Here is a 13,468-nt window from a genome sequence, read left to right on the forward strand (position 1 = left end):
TAACGGGCAGGTCACTTCTCTTTGGCTTTGTTTTACATTTGTAAACTGGAGAGAGACCTACTGTATCTGCTCTCTTCATAGCTTGTAGACACATTGTGAGGGTTTTTGTAAAAGTGAATGAGTTTTGAAACTAGGCAACTTAGATTTTTAGGATAAGTGAAATATCCTATTTTTGTTTGTGATGGATGATTTGAACTCTCCTATGCAATAAATTGTGTTCTCATGGAAACATTTTGGAAAGCCACACCCTGCTTTACACCTTCTTGGCGGACAGTTTCCTCATGATAGCAGCATTTCCCCATAAAAGCAGTTCTATTTTCTGTATTTTTACCTCTTTTCCCAATACTCCTTTTTGGTGTAAATCTGGATTATTGGAGACAGCACAGGATTTAGAGTCTTCAGCCTTAAAGTAGAAGCCCCAACCCATCTCTTACCAAACTGGTGACCTGGGAAGAACCACTTGGCCTGTCTTGACCTCATGACTTCTTCCTCAACAAACTTGCTTAAAGTAATATTGGACTCCCAAACCTCCCAGCCTTATTATAAGAATCAAATAAAAAAGTTATGTGAGAAAATATTGGGCAAACCATATAACTATTTTTTTCTTCTAGTCTTTTTTCAATGATTTTAATTTCAAATTTGAAATTATCCTCAATGTTCAGACTTTTTTCTCTTTACATGTTTAATGAAGTTTAATAATTATTACAAACAAAAGATTATGTGTAAAATACATGTAAGTTATAAAACATTATATTATGTATGAATGCTCGTGTAAAAACTGCTCAGTTCAAGAAACAGAAGTTATCAAGAACTTCTGCCTACCTCCAGGGTCCTCTCCATCACATTTGCTCTCAGGTCCTCCCAGATGAAACCACTGTCTTGAATTTTGTGGTCATCATTCTATTGCTTATAAAAAGAGTTTTATTACATTTTTATATGATCAGTATATAGTTTAGCTTTGTTTATTTTGAGCCTTATAAAAATATCCTGCTGTACATAATATTCCGGGATTTTCTTTTTTTCACTCAACTGTATGTTTCTAAGCTTCACATGTTGTTCTGTTTGGCTGTAATTCTTCATTTTCACTGCTGTATAATATTCCATTGTGAAAAATAAGCTGATTTGGGTTGTTTCCAGTTTTTTTTTTTTTTTTTTTGCTGTTGAAACAGTGCTCTTTTGACTAGTCCTCAACTTGTCTCCAGGTGCCACATTGAGAGGCTAAGGGTTATATACCTCAAAGTGGAATGGCTAAGTCATGGCATCGTCAAAGATTTAACTTTACAAAATAGTGCCAAATTGTTTTCCAGTTGCTGTACCAAATTGCATGTTGATTAGCAGTGTGCAATGTTCCCATGGATTCATATCCTTCTAACAGTTGATATTGTCAGATTTCTTAATTTTTGCCATTTAAGTGGGTAAAAATTGACATTTCTCTATAGTCTTAATTTGCACTTCTCTGTTCCCAAATATTTCTTTTCATATTTTCATTGCATTAAGATTTCCCATGAATGTGTTTGTTCATTTTTCTAACGACTTTTTCTAGTTAACATAGGTGTTCCTATGTAATTTTGTTACTGATTTATTGTCAACTGTATTTGTTACAATAGCTTCTCCCGGTTTGTGGTTTGTCTTCTCTATTTGTAGTGTTTTGTTTTTTTTTTTAAGTAAGAGATTGCTTTTTTCTTTTTTAAAGATTGGCACCTGAGCTAACAACTGTTGCCAATCTTTTTTTTTTTTTTTTTTCTGCTTTATCTCCCCAATCCCCCCTGTACACAGTTGTATATCTTAGTTGCATGTCCTTCTAGTTGTGGGATGTGGGACGCCGCCTCAACATGGCCTGATGAGTGGTGCCATGTCCATGCCCGGGATCCGAACCCTGGGCCACCGCAGCGGAGAGCGCGAACTTAACCACTCGGCCACGGAGCCGGCCCCTTTTTTGTTGTTTTTTAAAGATTTTATTTTTTCCTTTTTCTCCCCAAAGCCCCCAGGTACATAGTTGTATATTCTTTGTTGTGGGTCCTTCTAGTTGTGGTATGTAGGACGCTGCCTCAGCATGGTTTGATGAGCAGTGCCATGTCCGTGCCCAGGATTCGAACCAATGAAACACTGGGCTGCCTGCAGGGAGTGCGCAAACTTAACCACTCAGCCACGGAGCCAACCCCTCTATTTGTGGTGTTAATTTTAGTGTAGTCAGGTATATCTTAGTAATAACTCTTATTGAGATCTATTTTTAAAAAATTGTTTCTTACCCAGAGGACAGAAAGATATTCTACATAGTTCTTTTAACTTTTTTTAAAAAATTGATCTCACTCATAAGTAGAAGATAAAAACGACCAAAAAAACCACACACATAGCATTGGAGATTGGACTGGTGGTTACCATTGGGGCAGGGGGGAGGGGGGAGGGCAAAAGGGGTGATTAGGGTCACATGTGAGGGGATGCACTATAATTACTATTCGGGTGGTGAACATGATGTAATGTATACAGAAATCGAAATATGATGTACATCCGAAAAAAATAAAAATTAAAAAAGAAATTTTTTTAACTTCTTGAAATATCTCAAACTTACAGAAAAGTTGCAAGGATAGTATAAAGGACTTTTTTTTCCTAAAGGTTTGAGGGTAAGTTGCCAACCTGATGCCCACCACTGCTTAATACTTTAATATGTGTTTTCTACAAAGCATTTTTCTACAATACCGCCATATAGTCATCAAAATTGATAGCGTAACAATACAATGCCAGAATCTAATCTTTAGCCTCTCTTCAAGTTTTGCCAAACGTCCCAATAAAGTCTTACAGGTGGAGAATCTGGTTCAAAAATCACGTGCTGTATTTAGTTGTCCTGTCTCTTTGGCTTCCTTTAGTCTGGAAGAGTTCCTCCTTGAGTTTGATTATCGTAGCGCTTCCAAAGATTATAGGCCAGTTATTTTGTGGGACGTCTCTCAGTTTGGATTTGTCTGCTGTTTCATGGTTGGACTCCGGTAATGTGTTGCTGTCATTCTGCCAAGGATGTCGCAGAAGTCATGCTGTGTTCTTACTGCAGCCTGTGAGGGGCCAGTGATTTCACTTTGTCCCATTATTGACGTCCCATCAGTTTGATTACTTGATTAAAGAGGCGTTTGTTAGGCTTCTTACATAAGCTATTCATTTTTCCCTTGGAAATTCGTGAGTATTTTGTGGGGAGGTACTCTGAGACTATGTGACTATCTGGTTCCTTGTCAAACTTCCAATTTATTCATTTGTTTATTTTTATCTGTGAACTCCTATTTTCTTTTTTTTTTAATCCACTGAGTTATAATCCATTACTTTCACTACTTATTTTGCCCAGATGCTCAGTTTGCCCCAGATTTGGCCAATCAGAGTCTTTTCAAGATGGCTTCCATGTTCTTTGTGTTCTTGGAGCACTTCCTTCCTTTCTGGCACCATGATATGTCCCATGCTTATCTTGTGCTTTCTCTGCTCCAGCTCTGGAATCAACTATTTCTTTAAACAGTCCTGCTTCCTTTTAGTGGAGAATGGTATTTGGAAGTCAATATCTGGGTGCTAGGTGTGCTCATTATTATATACATAGATACACATATATATACACACACACATATATATATACATATATTATACATATACATATATTATATATATTTATATGTATATACATACATATAAACACATAACACATTCAATCTATACTTATTTCACCATCTGTCTATCATCTATGTAATGAAAACCATATGTTCACCTGGATACTTCATTTCCAATTCAACACCACAGGATTCAGTCGGTTTTTCTCTTTCCACACTCGTATCTCCTTTCTCTGGTGAGGAATCTGGTTCCTGTAATCCTTAAAATGTATTTATATATGAAATTCACATAACATAAAATTAACCATTTTCAAGTGGACAATTCAGTGGCATTTACTACTTTCACAGTGTGGTGCAACCATCACCTCTATCTAGTTCCAAAACATTTTCATCACCCCAAAAGGAAACCCCATACCCACTAAGCAGTCACTCTCCATTCCCTCCCCTCTCCTTAGCTCCTGGAATCCACTAATCGGCTTTCTGTCCTTACAGATTTACCTATTATGGACATTTCATGTAAATAGAATAGTACGATATTTTGTGCCTGGCTTCTTTCACTTAGCATAATGTTTAATAATGTTAATTCACATTGTAGTACGTATCCCTACTCCATTCCTTTTTGTGGCTGAATAATATTCCATCGTATGGATACATCACTTTTTTTTTTTTTGAGGAAGATTAGCCCTGAGCTAACTGCTGCCAATCTTCCTCTTTTTGCTGAGGAAGACTGGCCTTGAGCTAACATCCATGCCCATCGTCCTCTACTTCATATGTGGGACGCCTACCACAGCATGGCATGCCAACTGGTGCCATGTCTGCACCCAGAATCCGAACCCGTGAACCCTGAGAGCCACTGAAGTAGAACGTGCGCACTTAACCGCTGTGCCACCAGGCCGGCCCCACCACCTTTTTTTTTAAGATTTTATTTTTCCTTTTTCTCCCAAGGTCCCCAGTACATAGTTGTATATTTTTATTTGTGGGTCCTTCTAGTTATGGCATGTGGGATGCTGCCTCAGCTTCGCTTGATGAGCGGTGCCATGTCTGCGCCTAGGATTTGAACCAGCAAAACCCTTGGCCACTGAAGCAGAGTGCGTGAACCTAACCACTCGGCCCCGGGGCCGGCCCTGGATATACCACATTTTGTTTATCCATTCATCTGTTGAATAACATTTTGGTTGTTTCTATCCTGTGCCTATTGTGAGTAGTGCTGCCGTTAACATCTGTGTACAAGTTTTTTTCTGAGTACCTGTTTTCAGTTCTTTTGAGTATACACCTAGGAGTGGAATCTCTGGGTCATGTGATAATTCCATGTGTAACTTGTTGAAGAACTGCCAAACTGTTTTCCACAACAGCTGGACCATTTTACATTCACACCAGCAATTATGAGAGTCCTAGTTTCTTCGCATCCCCACTAACACTTATTATTTTCTATCATTATTACCAGTAATATCATTGCCACTCTGTTGGGTATGAAGCGGTATCTCATTATGGTTTTGATTTTCATTCCCCTAAGTACTAATGATGTTGACCCATCTTTTCGTGTTGAATGTCTTTTCTTGTGGGTCATTTGTATATCTTCTTCGAAGAAATGTATATTCAAGTCCTTTGCTTTTTTAAAAAATTAGGTTGTTGGGTATTTTTGTTGTTGCTTAATATGAGTTCATATATTCTGGATGCTAGACTTTTATTAAATTTTGATTTTCAAATATTTCCCCCATTCTTTAGGAGAAATCTTTTCACTTTCTTGAGAGTATCTTTTGATGCACAAAAGTTTTTAATTTTGATGAAGTCTAATTTATCCTTACTTCTTTTGTTGCTGTGTGCTTGGTATCATCTAAGAAAGCATTGCCAAGTCCGACTTCGTGAAGATTTACCTTTATATTTTTTTCTAAGAGTTTTACAGTTTCAGCTCTGATATTTAGGTCTTTGATCCATTTTGAGTTAATTTTTGTATATGCTATGAGGTAGCGGTCCAACTTTATTCTTTTGCCTGTGGATGTCCAGTTGTCCCAGCACCATTTGTTGGAGGGACTGTTCTTTCCCCATTGAATGGTCTTGACATTCTTGTTGAAAGTCAATTGACCACAAGTGTATGGATTTATTTCTGGACTATCAATTCTATTCCTTTGGTTTATTTATCTTTTCAATGTTTCTGTGAAGGGACAGGCCCTTGGAGTTCTCTACTCTGCCGTTTTCTCCGACATCACTCTATCCTTAATTTAGGAACTTATTTAATTCATCTCCCTCTATACAGCCCATCTCCCATAGCAGTTCCATACCTGTTTCCACCCTCTCCCCTGATGCTTTCCTCACTCTGCTCGGGCTTTGGTATCACCCTGAAGGCCAGCCCTCTGCTCAGTCACTTTTCTTACACTACTCCTTCCCAACACCCCACAGCAGAACATCCCCGAGGTAGACATCCTCCTCACCCTGCTTGGACCCCAACACCTGGTGTTGGACTGCACCTCTGTGTGGATCCACTTCTCATCCCTTGGAAGCTTTGACTCCCCACACTGAGCCACTCCCCTGTGGGAGTATTCTTCTCACTTTGCTTTAATACCCACAATGGGCAGCTCCCGGAGGGGAGACCCAGACTCTGACAGCCCATGATGGGCCCATCCTGGGGACACCCTACTCAAACTATATTTTTATTCTATGTTCAGAAGACATTTCCTCAACCCTATCTTCCAGTCCCTCTATGAAGGTTTTCATTTCTGTGAACAAATTTTAATTTTGAAGAAATCTTTTTTATTCTATGACTTTTTTCATACCATCCTGTTCTTACTTGATGGATATTATGTCTTCTTGCTTCTTTCAAAGGATGTTAATTATATAAACTGGAGGTTGTGAAAAAGTTTTCTTCTGTTTCCCATGTCATTTCTGTTTTCTTCTCATTCATTTTTCTTTTTATTATGTTTTTGCTTCTTTGTGTTGGTGACTCTCCTTGAACTCCTGGTTATCTTTGGTTATCTACATTTAAGAGTAAGGCAATAAAATGCTAGTTGGTACCTCTGTGTAAGGGTAAAGATTTTAGACTTCACTTTAGGGGTTCACGTAGAAATCAGCCATTTACTGGAGGACCCCCATGTACCAATACACAGAGGTCTATTTTTCTGGAGTTGTTGTTTCTCCAAAGAAAAGTCTTGATTTTCTGTCTTTGGCTTAGATGCTAGAATCTTGCACTGGAGTGAGGAGGATGATGAGCTTCAGTACCTCTTTAGATGGGGAAATTCTTCCCTGACCTCCTTCTCTCATTTATATTACTCACATTTGAGTTTGTGACCTCTGCTATTATAAGAGTTTTCCTGTATAAGACAAACTTTGTATCATTGTCAAGATTCTCTTGTTTCTGGCCCATCATGTTAATTCCTATTTCTGGGTGCCTTAGAGGAAAATAGCATTGTTCTTGGGTGCCTACCCAACAACCATTCCCAACCACGTCTCCGTCGCTTGTCCCCTATCACAGGTGTTCTCTTTCCCAGAACACTTAGAAGCTAAGAGTGCTCTTGTGTTCATGTGATCCCGGAATGACAAATGCAACAAAAGTGTGTTTGCCAGGAAGCTTCTGAGAAAGATTTCCCCTCCATGAAGAAAGGCAAGAAATGCCCGAGGAGGAAGGAACTGCCACACACCCCTTTCCTCTCTTCCAGCCTTTGAATGAGATTATGTGAGGACAAACACGATGACTGAAGGTGGCCAACTTGGCTCATGTGAGAAAGGCCAAGAGCATCGCAGATTCACTGAACCAGTGTCTTGATATGACTGAGCCAAGGGTCACAGCTGGCTCATTGGGTTTGACTCCCTAATTTTTCTTAATTACCTTTTTATCCTCCTCCTTTTCTTATCTTTCATCTCCTTTCCCCTTTCTCCTCTCTTCTCCTCACCCTCCTCACGTCTTTAAGGGTTCTGAAGCTGGGATGGGATGAGTCAGGGACACAGGCAAAGTTATAGGTCCTTAACTGCCCTCATTAAGTCTTTTCTGAAACAAGATGGGGTATGAATAAACAAAGGAGCCGCTCCCCCTATGTCCGTTCTCTCAGCTCTCCCATCTCTCCTCCTCCCTATTACCACAGAGGCCTCCATCTGTAGGTCATCCTCCTGCATAACATCCTCCACTGGCTTCTCACCTCCCTCAGGATAAAATATAAATGTATTAGCTTGGTCTCTTAACACTATTCAGAGTGATCCCTGCCTCCTCTCCACCCTAGCCTCCCACCACTTCTCCTGTGCTCCAGCTTAGCTGAGGCGTTCAGGGTTCCTGGAGTGTGTGCTGGGCCATTTCATCTCCAGACCTCTGTTCTTCCTGACAGAGACACACTTTCCCTCCTTTGTCTGCCAAACACACCTGAACTTCCCCTTTGTTCAAATGTCACCTCCTCTGGGAAGCCTTCCCCTCTCTCCCAGGCTTGGTTAGTTGCTCAGCCCTTTAACCTTTAGGCCATTCCCCTGGTAGAGCTGTCTCCTCTCTGCAGTGAGTGCATTTATGTTTCTGGGTCTGTTTTCCCCATCAGCCTGTGAGATCCTTGAGAGCGGAGAGTATGTCATATTTTCGTATCCCCAGCACTGAGAGTAGAGGGGTACCCAGACATGCCTCTCACTGCTCTCCTACTCTTCAGGAAGGATAACTCTCATTTACGCTAACAAACATTTACCAAACTTTCACAATGGGCCAGGTTACAATACTCCAAAATAATAAGCCACAATGTAATCAACTTTTAAAACAGATAAATCATCCATAATCTTGCTCTGAGGAATCAACTTTGGGTTTGAGACGCGGCTTAGTAAACATTTCACACATACATGTGCCTTGAGAGGAGAACTATATAAACTAGAACATATAAGGGTTTTCTTATTGAGAGATAAATCAGAATCATAAGGAATTAATTCAGGTAATTTAATTAGTTATTGTTAATAACGTTACAGTTAGTGATATCTGATAGTCAATGAGATTGATAAGAAATATTCTCTTCTCCAGCATCACATAGGCTATTTTTACAAGTGGCTGGATTTTAAAATGGACTAAAGCTCTAAATATTGGGATGAATTAGTGGGTTTTGTTGTTTCTTTTTCTTTTCTTTCTTTCTTTCTTTTTTGCTGAGGAAGATTTCCCTGAGCTAACATCCTTGCTAAGCTTCCTCTTTTTGCATGAGGAAGATTTGCCCTGAGCTAACATCTGTGCCAATCTTCCTCTGTTTTGTAGAGGGTCTTCCTCTATTTTGTATGTGGGTCATTGCCACAGCATGGCCCCCAACGAGTGGCCTAGGTCCGCACCTGGGAACTGAACCTAGGCAGTTGAAGTGGAGTGTGCCAAACTTAATCACCAGGCCACAGGGCCAGCCCCAGAATTAGTGTTTTTAAAATCTATATCTCTTGTATGTGGAAGAAACCAGAGCTTCAATTCTGTTTTTATATGCCGGAGGGATTTTGTTTTGTTAAGTATAAATATTTGCAATGAACAACTCACGCCAACCTAGAAATCTCATGTAGAACAGAAAGCTCTAAGAAATTATAGTTCTTATAGGACACCAAGATTATAAAGCCAGTTAATTCCATTTCTGACCAATTCATCATCATAAGAAAATATATGCACTTCCTATACTAGTCCTGTCTGAAAGGAAGGATCTTATTGAGCAATCACTCATGTATAAGGAGTTCTAGGATTTATAGATGGTGGAGTAGAATTGGATATGGATGGAGAATCAACCTTGAGGTCTGGTTGGCAAAATAAAATGTAGTTTACAGGATTTCCGTTTCCAACATAGTATACAAATGTTTCCCCCCATGATGTTGTCCAAGTTAAGATCAATTAATTTTTTTTAAAGTAAGATGTCCAACCATTGTCTTGAGGATGCTCTGAGAGAACTGTCCGTTGTGCTGCCCTGACAAGCAGAGAACAGCGAAACTCCAAGTCAGTGGTTCTCAAACTGCAGCCCCAGAGAAGCAGCATCAGCATCACCTGAAAACTTGTTAAAATGCGAATTCTCAGGCTCCACTCAAGACCTGCTACATCAGAAATTCTGTGTGGGGTTTGTGAGTTTTAACATCCCCATCAGGTGGTTCTAATGCACGTCCAAGAACCACTGTTCTACGAAAATGGTCCTTCCAAGAATCCCAAAAATTTTGTTTCTTTTGAGGAGACTGTGCTCTCTGATCTTGGCCTGCTGATTCTACATTTCATGGATCTCTACAATTTTCCTCGGTAGTTTTCTTTTTGTCCTCAAGGCAGACGTCTCAAATAGTAAGTGTTTCTGAGAGACTTAGAAACTTTTTAACAACTCCCATTGTTCCCTTGCCCCCAGCGGGAATCATTCCAGCTCTGCTTCCTGAGCCCAGTTCAATAATTTCTCCCTGAGGATTTCCCCTCTTCCCCAGCATCATGCCCGTGAGTAGAGTGTGTGAGGTGTGGGCAGGGACCAGGAAGCTGTGAAGCAGCATGGGGGGCACCCCCAGAAAGATGTAAGACCTGAGCTCGCTTCGCCCATTCAGGGCTGAAGGGAGGTGAGAGACTGAGGGTTTCCTCACCTGCCGATAGGTCAGCGGTAATTAGGTTTTTGAAAACACCTGCTGGAGGGTAAGGAGACTAACCAAGTGACATGGACTTGATGGTAGTAAGTCTAAAGTTTGAGAAGAGCCTCAGGAAGTGATTCCGGGGGAATGTGCTGTTAAAACAGATGCTTCAGGTTGCATATAAAACCCAGTAATTTTAGCACCAAGCATGGAATAGGCCTTATGAGATAGGGAACAGGGGATAAGTAAAATCACTGCAAAATTCTCCACATGATCAATTACCTACTTAATACGTAAATTTGGCAACTTTTATTGAGCATGTTCTATGTCAGAGTTGCTGCTCCGAGTTCTATGGTTACCAAGCTACTGAAATTACAGTGTAACTGGTTAAGGGGAGAAGATGGAACAAATGAATGAGGATAAACCTATAAAGGGGGTATTTTTAAATTGTTATAAGAACACCGAGAAATGGGGAATTAGCTGCACGTGGGAGAAATGGCAAAAGGAGTGACAGAGGGTGACGTTTGAGTGCATGTTTTCTAAGGTAGAGAACATAGTGAAGAGAATTCTAGGAAACAGACATGAAAATACACAAATATATGGCATGTTTAAGAAACTATAATCCATTAAAGAGCCAGGGGTTCATGAGAGGCAGAGCTACTGATTAGAGCCCGGTGGAGGCTACGTTTTACAGCCTTGTATGACAGGCTGAGTTGCACGCACATATGTGAGTATGTATTTCTACCCTGACTTGATCTACAAAGTGTTAGTGGCCCCTAAGGAGTACTAGTGAGCATCACCACGAGAACGTAAGTGAGAGAGAAAGGTGATCAGATCAGAGTTTAGACAGGTCTCACGGACAGCTGTGTAGGAGGTGAACTGGCGTGGAAGCAAATGGAAGTGAAAGATAAGAAGAGAATGACCTCTAAGAGATAACGGATTGCAGGAGGCCAGGTGAGGGAGGATGGAAGACTGAGACAAGGCAGGAGAGTGGGGAGGCCACTTACCCGCCACCCCGTCACCCTCTATCTCTTTCCCTCCATCTCCCTCTCCACCTTTGGTCCCATTCCCTCCACGCCCTACCACCTTTCCAGTCCCCTTCCTTCACGCATTCTCTTTCCCCATTTCCCTTCCTTGTAATCTCCCTTTAAATCTTCACTTATTTCCATTTCTTTTCCTTCAACATTTGCTGTCCTTTTAAAAGAGTTCGGAATCTCCTTCAAACAATATGTTTATCATCTATTTCTTAATCTAATGAAACTTCCTACCCCCTCCCTCTGGTCTCCACAAATGTTCTGGGGAGCCTCACCCGGTGAAGGACCACCTTCACTAGGGAGTGGGGGCAAACTGGATGTCCCAGGTGTCCAGCTGTGTCCAGAGCCTCCCCAGTACAGACCTGACAGCCTATAGCTATTCATTCACCCAGCAGTCAACACCAGGTACTTACTAAGTACTGACTATGAGCAGGGATGGGCTCTGAGGGGGCACAAATAAAGTGTGAAATCAAGGCCTATGTCTCTAGGATCTTGTGATTGAATTGTGTAGGAAAACCATAGACACATGAAAGATTCATTAGCATTATAGTGTGTTAAATGTTGCATGAAAAATTTATTAGAGACTGGAAGAGAGGAGGATGTCTTTAGAGCAGGAGACTACCCAGAGGAGAGTGAATACCATTTGTATTTCCAGGCACTGTCCTAGGGGTTTTTTATGTGTCATTCTACTTAAGCCTTCAGAAAATTCTATAAAGTATTTTCATACCTAACTTTCAGATATGGAAACTGAGACCCAGAGAGATTAAGTAACTTGCTCAAGGTTAAGTCTCAAGGAAATAGAAGCCCTGAAATTTGGCTGCAAGTCTGTCGGACTCCGTGTGTCTTCCCACCAGTATATTACACTGAATCTTTGTAGTATATTCTCTTTTTTTTTCAGATTGGCACCTGAGCTACCATCTCTTGCCAATCTTCTTGTTTTTTTCTTCTTCTTCTCCACAAAGCCCCCCAGTACATAGTTGTATATTCTAGTCTGGGGTCTTCTGGTTGTGCCGTGTGGGACACTGCCTCAACATGGCCTGATAAGTGGTGCCATGTCTGTGCCCAGGATCCAAACTGGCAAAACCCCAGGCTGCCGAAGTGGAGTACGCAAACTTAACCACTTGACCACCGGGCCAGTCCCAATATAGTACACTGAATCTTTGAAAAGCTGGTTGCGTGTGTCTCTGGATGGCTTTAAAATATTTCATGAGTGTATATTCCAGCACCAACCTGTAAACTCTCCAGAGACAAGGCCATTTAATCAGCAGCTGGTGATTTGGTCTGCACCTAATGATGCCCATCATATGGACCTGAACAACTCTGTTCTGAGCTCCAGAGCACTAGAAGAGCAAGTGGTGACTTCATGCATCCATGACTGTCGTTCGTTTTCTTTAGGTGCATGGAGAAGACACCATGGAACCAGGGAACCTCACGTGGGTATCAGAATTTGTCTTCTTGGGACTCTTGCAGTCTCAGGAGCTCCAGCTTTTCCTGTTTCTGGTGTTCCTATTTGTCTACACCACCACTGTCATGGGAAACCTCCTCATCATGGTCACGGTGACCTCAGACTCCCAGCTCCACACACCCATGTACTTTCTGCTCCGAAATCTGGCTGTCATAGATCTCTGTTTCTCCTCAGTCACTGTCCCAAAGATGTTAGCGGACTTCCTCTCAGAGAAGAAGGCCATTTCCTACCAGGGCTGCATGACCCAGATCTTCTTCTTGCACTTTCTGGGAGGTGCTATGGTCTTCTTCCTCTCGGTAATGGCCTATGACCGCCTTGTTGCCATCTCTCGGCCCCTCCACTATGTTACCATCATGAACACTCAGCTCTGTATGGGGCTGGTGCTGGCTGGCTGGGTGGGAGGCTTCATCCATTCTATTTCCCAACTGGCTCTGATGCTCCCTCTGCCTTTCTGTGGCCCCAACGTGCTAGATAACTTCTACTGTGATGTCCCACAAGTGCTGAGACTTGCCTGCACTGACACTTCCGTCTTAGAGTTCCTCATGATCTCCAACAGTGGGTTATTGGATGTCATCTGGTTCTTTCTGCTCCTGATGTCCTACTCAGTCATCCTGGTGATGCTGAGGTCCCACTCAGGGCAGGCGAGGAGGAAGGCAGCTTCCACCTGCACCACCCACATCGTCGTGGTGTCCATGGTCTTCATTCCAAGCATTTACCTCTATGCCCGGCCCTTCACCCCCTTCCCCATGGACAAGGCTGTGTCCATTGGACACACGGTCATGACCCCCATGCTCAACCCCATGATCTACACCCTGAGGAACCAGGAGATGAAGGCAGCAGTGAAGAGATTAGGGAGACACTGGCTGGTTTGTAAAAGGGAGTGA

At 41.7% G+C, this 13,468-nt stretch overlaps 1 protein-coding gene across 1 annotated transcript; it reads left to right on the forward strand.

The window, feature by feature from the left end:
- Positions 1 to 12,532: 12,532 nt before the first annotated feature.
- OR4D2 (olfactory receptor family 4 subfamily D member 2) lies at positions 12,533 to 13,468 on the forward strand. Its single transcript, NM_001391472.1, has one exon. The coding sequence runs from the start codon at positions 12,533 to 12,535 to the stop codon at positions 13,466 to 13,468; it is 936 nt and encodes a 311-aa protein (NP_001378401.1).

This window comes from Equus caballus, chromosome 11, assembly GCF_041296265.1.
Source record: "Equus caballus isolate H_3958 breed thoroughbred chromosome 11, TB-T2T, whole genome shotgun sequence".
NCBI classification, from domain to species: domain Eukaryota; kingdom Metazoa; phylum Chordata; class Mammalia; order Perissodactyla; family Equidae; genus Equus; species Equus caballus.

What these genes read in the sequence shown, in the direction of transcription:
- OR4D2 (NM_001391472.1), top strand. Translation starts at nt 12,533, where the DNA reads ATGGAACCAGGGAACCTCACGTGGGTATCAGAATTTGTCTTCTTGGGA.